Source organism: Orycteropus afer, unplaced genomic scaffold (genome assembly GCF_000298275.1).
Source record: "Orycteropus afer afer isolate SDZICR_OR568_19922 unplaced genomic scaffold, OryAfe1.0 scaffold00107, whole genome shotgun sequence".
In the NCBI taxonomy this organism is placed as follows: domain Eukaryota; kingdom Metazoa; phylum Chordata; class Mammalia; order Tubulidentata; family Orycteropodidae; genus Orycteropus; species Orycteropus afer.
In genome coordinates, this window is record NW_006921694.1 from 4146933 (window position 1) to 4153343 (window position 6411).

Sequence of the window (6411 nt, forward strand, 5' to 3'; positions counted from 1 at the left end):
TTCTCAAACTGAAAGAACTGAAGAAAAAATTTAAGCCTCGAGTTGCAATATTGAGAGATTCTATGGGCAAAATATTGAATGATGCAGGCAACATCAAGAGAAGATGGCAGGAATACACAGAGTCACTGTACCAAAAAGAACTGATCGAAAACAATGAGTAGATGTGTTAAATTAAGATCTTCTATATCTCAAAATAGGAGCTCTGGTAGCATAGTGCCTAAGGCACTTGACTGCTAACCAGAAGGTTGGTGGTTCAAATCCAACAACCACTCCTCAGAAGGAAGGTTGGGCAATTTACTTCCGTAGTGATACTGCCTCGGCAACCCAAGGAGGAGGGGTCGCTATGAGTCAGGGCTGACTCAATGGCACATGATAGCAACAACAACAACATATTTCAAAATATCATTTGGGAATAACTGGCTGCCTGAAGTATGGTGTTGAGAAAAATAGTGGGGCTTTGTCCAACCCCATTTAAAATGAGTGCTGTTGTCATCAATTAGTAATGGCTGTCACAGGTGTTGGGTATGAGATTCAGAGTTTTTGTTTAGTATTTGCTGTCTCTATGAAAACAAATGTTTTTATAGGGGCTGATTTCATGAGACCATAAAAAACATTGCAAGATTACATGGAATTCTTGCTACTTGGGAAAAAGTATGAATAATTTCATTACCTTTGATCTTTGAATAGAATTTAGACCAATGGTTGTCAAGGACAGTGTGTGAGGGGGATATCAGAAGGAAACTGGAGTGCAAATGAGGTTCATAAACAAAGCAATATTTTACAACACTGCTTTTATTTTTCAGATAACTCATTTACATTATTCTGAATTTTAAATTCCATTGAAGAAGACATGAGATTTTTATACTTTTCAAAGGGAGAACTTGGGTTAGAAATATTCCAAAATACTAATTTAGACCCTTAAATATTGAAACATGATTTCTTCTGACCAACAAATAACATCAATCAAAAGTTGTTATTTAGCAGAAAGACTCATAAGGGATACATGTTTCTGGCATTTCCTCACAGCATATAATTTGATCTGATAAATAATAAAGCTTGTTTTCATTTTACCATTTAAATAATGAATCAAAGAACAACCACAAGAAAATCAATTACAGCCTCCTGTTTACTTTAACTTTTAAAGGAATTATTGTGAACTATAAGGAGCTCTGGTGGTGCTGTGGTTAAAGAATTGGGCTGCTAACAAGAAGGTCAGCAGTTCGAACATACCAACCCTTCCAAGAGAGAAATATGAGGCAGTCTGCTTCCATGAAGCTTTACAGCATTGGAAACCCTGTGGGGCAGTTCTACTCTGTCCTAGAGGGTTGCTATGAGTCAGAATAGACTCAATCGCAGTGGGGTTAGGTCATTATAAACTATGGGAAAATATAAAGGATTAGTCTAGTTTAGATTATGCAAGCATTTTCAGTAGAATTTATTTTTATATGTATGATAGTTGAAAAAGAGCTCTGTTGGCATAGTGCCTAAGGCATCTGACTGCTAACGAGAAGGCTGGCGGTTCAAACTCACCAGCCACTCCTCAGAAAGAAGATTGGGCAATCTATTTCCACAGTGATACCGCCTCGGAAACCCAAGGAGGGGTCGTCGTTATGAGTCTGATCCGACTCAATGGCAGTGAGTTTGGTTTGGTTTGGGATAGGTGAAAATGACTTCACATGCAGCTGACCTGTTAGAAATGGTATTCGCTCAAAACTCAAAAGACTCAAGTTCACATTTTGGCTCTGGCCAAGTAACATGACCCTCGTGGACCCAGCCTCTGCCAATGGAAAATGAGTGGGTTGTCAGATGATCTCAAAAGTCCCTTTGGTGTCAGTCCTCTATGATTCTAAATTGTAACAAAGGAACCTAAAGGTAAGATTATTAAATATGTTTGAAAATGTTCTGAAAGGAAAAGGGTTAAGTTTTTCGACTGCAGGCAAACGTAATCAGAAATGAATGAAAGTGAGAGAATAGAAATGATCAAGTCTGCCCTAAAAATTAAACTGAAATCAAGTCATGATTTTGAACACTAAAGCTTGGTTATTAGTATAAAGAAAAAATAGATAGGAAAAGGGGAAAAGCATAATTTGGCAAAGCACAATTTGGAATAGAAGAAAAAGAGGAATGAAGGTTACCAGGGACGGAAGGGGAAGGAAAGGGAGGGTAAACAAAAGTATAATTAAGAGCAGGTTCGATATAGGTGAAGGGATTTAAAAAATATTAATAGTGATAATAAAGAGGGATAAAGGAGAGTACCAACTTTCTCACTGGACAATGAATAAGGAAGACCGAAGAATTGATGCCTTTGAATTGTGGTGACTGCCAGAAGAACGAACAAATCTGTCCTGGAAGAAGCACAGTCAGTATGCTCCTTGGAAGCAAGAATGGCCAGACTTCATCTGACCTACTTTGGTCATGTTGTCAGAAGGGACCATTCCCTGGAGAAGGATGTCATGCTTGGTAAAGTGGAGGGTCAATGAAGAAGAGGAAGGTCCTCAATGAGATGGACTGACACAGTGGCTGCAACAACGGGCTCGAGCATAGTAAGGATCGTGAGGCTGGCACAGGACCAGGCAGTGTTTCATTCTGTTGTACAGAGGGTCGCTATGAGTCAGAGCTGACTCAATGGCACCTAACAACAACCAACTTTCTATGTCTGGGTGACCAAGGACAGAGTGATATCTCACTCACCAAGTGCCAGAGGAAGTGGTGAAGGAAGGCTTTGTAACTTAGCAACAGATAAAATGTTTAATTTCAGAGATTACAATGTTTCATAACAGTGTGCATAGTATGGAACATTACTTTATAGCTATCTTCGCCACTTAAAAAAAAAGCACTAATTTTAAAACGAAAAAATACATGATGCTTACCTGCAGCGTTCACAATTCTATTTGCTCTCACAGATCCCTGTGGTGTTTCAACTTCCCATGTTCCATCTGACCTGGGTTTCAAAGAAGTCACTGGTGCAGGATATTTTAAAAGGGCACCATATTTCCTAGCCCCAGCAGCCAGGGCCATAGTTAAAGAATAAGGATCAATGTGACCATCTCCAGGATTATACAGTCCAGCTAAAATCTAAATGGATCACAAAAGAGTCAACATTCAAATCAATATATGTTGTTTTGTTGTTATGTGCCGTCAAGTCGGCCCCAACTCATAGCGACCCCTCCTTGGGTTGCCGAGGCAGTATCATTATGGAAGTAGATTGCCCAACCTTCCTTCTGAGGAGTGGCTGGTGGGTTTGAACCACGAGCCTACTTATTACTAAATGTACATATATCCTGCCAGAAATGTTTCATAAAACTTTTAAAGTGTAATCTATCACTTGGCATCAGACTGATCTGCAATTCGTTCTTCTGTATCTAAGTTCAGGCATAGGCAGGACACACAGTGAGCATTAAGGAGAAAGGTGCAAAAAGGGCATGGGGGCAGCGGTATCTGACCTCCTGCAACTTCACAAGGGGGAGACAGAATCATTATCAACAGCATCGTTCCTGATGCTGATTCTTATGAGGCACAGGTCAGACATGCTACCGTCTTTTAAGCCTTATACCAATTCTGACACCAACAGTCCCTCCCACAGCACTACTTCTCTGCTGGGTTCAAGGATTTGTTGCAGGGGCCACACTGAATTCACACACAGTAATTCCTATTATGGGGCTTATCAGAGACATAACAGGTTATAATTCAGGATCAGAAACAACTCAGGATACAATTCTTCAATCAGGACAACTTCTCAGCTGTGCTGTAGGCACACTTCTGTCTGGGCTCAGCCTCTGCTTTGCTTGTGCCAGTGTTATGCAGGTCCTTTAGTTTTGCCAAATAGGTGCCCACAGAGGCACTCCACTCTGCCAGTAAGCCTCCTGCCTGACAGGACTCAGCTTTCTTGCTTATGAGCAAGGAAGCCTACCACTCTGCCTCAGGCCAGTCTCTTGATACTGCTGCCATCTCTTTCTGCCATCTCAGCCTGTGAATCTCTGATCCAAGGATATGCTCCATCCTAGTTCTTTGGTCTTGATAGTAGTGAGATACCCCTTCCACCTCTGAGATGCCTCATTTTAAGTCTAATGGGTATTCTTTGCTTTCAGCCAAGATCCATCTGACATAAGCCACAATATCCCTCGTTCCACATCCTCTTTTGAATCCAGCCTACATTTCAGGAATTTCCTGTTCAGTGTACTGTGGCAACCATTTTTTGATTTATCATCAGCAAAAAGAATAGTAAAGCTCTTTTAGCTCTGCTGAATAGGTGTCCAGAGAGGCACCCCACTCCACCAGCAAGACTCCTGCATTAAAGGCACACAGCTTTCTTGCTCCATGGGCCAGGCAGCCCACCACTCCATCTCACACAGGTCTCTTGGTTCTGTTTGGTCAGCTTCTACCATTTCTTACCATCTTTCTGCCATCTCAGCACAGGAATCGAGGGTCCAAGGATACACTCACACTCCACTCTTCTTTCTTTCTTTAATTTTACCTGTCTAACAATTGTGCCTCCCCTCCCCTCTGGCCTTCTTTCTTGATGATAGTGTGATCTCCCTTTCTGTCTCTGGGAAGGCTCATTTTAAGTCTTGCAGGATGGCATACCTGACCAATTCCCAAATAAGCGTTCCATACACCTTATTTGCATGTTCCTACCCCCATAAGGGTGCCATATACTTTGTTTACATTATTAGTAAGCGATTCAGTCCCCTTGGTGGGCTACAAACACCTCATACTGCATAGCCCCATCCAGTCATCAGGACTGGGAAACCCACCACTCTGTCTCACACGGGTCGCTTGATTCTGTTTGTTCTGCTGCTGCCATCTCTCACCATCTCTCTGCCATCTCAGTGCAGGGACCTCAGGTCCAAGGATGCACTCCACTCCTGACTCTTCTCTTTTTTTTAACCTGTCTAGCAATTTTCCCCTCTCTCCCCTCTAGCTGCTCTTTGATGATGATAATGTGATTCTCCCCTTTCCATCTCTGGGATGGCTCATTTTAAGTCCAGTGGAATGACAAAACTGACCAATCCCCAAATTAGGGTTCCATATACCTTATTTGCATGTTCCCATCCCCAAAAGGATGCCATATACCTTATTATTAGTAAGCTATTCAGGAGCTCTGTTAGCGTAGTGCCTAAGGCACTTGACTGCTAAACAGAAGGCTGGTAATTCAAACCCACCAGCCACTCCTTGGAAGGAAGGTTGGGCAATCTACTTCTGTAGTAATACCACCTCAGAAACCCAAGGAGGGGTCACTATGAGTCAGGTCCAACTCCATGGCACACAACAACAACAAGTAAGCTACTCAATCCCCTTGGGGGGCCACAAACACCCCACATTACATAGTCCCATGTGGCCATCTGGTGGCAGTCACAAAGACCATGGCTAGAAGAGCCATACTAAGTAATTTGCTGCACCACATGCCTGGTATAATAAATGCATATATAGAAAGACTGTATTCTGTATTACTAAAATGATTTTTAAATCAGATTAAGAAGTTCCATGCTATTTCGCTACACAATTATCCCCTGAATTCATAGCTGTACTTCCCTAACAGACTCTATCTATGCTGGTATAGGTTTAGATGGGTTCAGGTGTAGCAAGGACTGTAAAGCTGGCACAGGACTGGGCAATGTTTCATTCTGTTGAATATAGGGATGCTATGAGTCAGAGATGACTCGATGGCACCTAACAACAACATATGCTAGGGTTTCAGTGGGTACTGTGGTGGTTATAAAGAAGAATGAAATTTCAACCAAGTTGCTTAAAAGACAGAGAGAACATTGTGGAGTATTAAAATCATATCTTATCCATTCAATAAAAATCTACTGAGCACTATATATGAGCAAGGAATTATTGTCAAATGGAGTTTTTATGTCTATCGAGATGATTGTGTAATTTTTGTTGTTTATGCTATTAATACCTACTTTGGTCATGTTGTCAGAAGAGACCACTGCCTGGAGAAGGATATCATGCTTGGTAAAGTACAGACTCAGTGAAAAAGGGGAAGACTCTCAACAAGATGGATTGACACAGTGGCTGCAATGATGGGCTCAGGTACAGCAAGGATTGTGAGGATGGTGCAGGACGGGGCAGGGTTTCCTTCTGTTGCACATAGGGCTGCTGTGTGTAGGAGCTGACTCGACAGCACCTACCTGACAACAACAACAACAACATGCTATTAATAGGGTTATTTGATTGTTTCTCAGATGTTGAGCCAATCTGAGTTCTTAGGATAAATCTCTCTTGCTTATCGTGTGTTGTTGTTGTTGTTGTTATGTGCCCTCGAATCAGACCCGACTCATAGCGACCCCTCCTTGGGTTTCCAAGGCAGTATCACTACAGAAGTAGATTGCCCCATCTTCCTTCTGGGGAGTGGCTGGTGGGTTTGAACCGCCACGCTTTCTGGTTAGCAGTCAAGTGCCTTAG

The 6411-nt window shown here is 42.0% G+C and overlaps 1 protein-coding gene across 1 annotated transcript in view; it reads right to left on the minus strand.

The window, feature by feature from the left end:
• Window positions 1-6411, minus strand: part of DMGDH (dimethylglycine dehydrogenase) — a 110526-nt gene that overhangs the window by 80139 nt on the left and 23976 nt on the right. The window contains exon 5 of the mRNA XM_007943478.1: window positions 2871-3075. Within this exon, the coding sequence (XP_007941669.1) occupies window positions 2871-3075 (205 nt within the window). The remainder of the gene's footprint in view (window positions 1-2870; window positions 3076-6411) is intronic.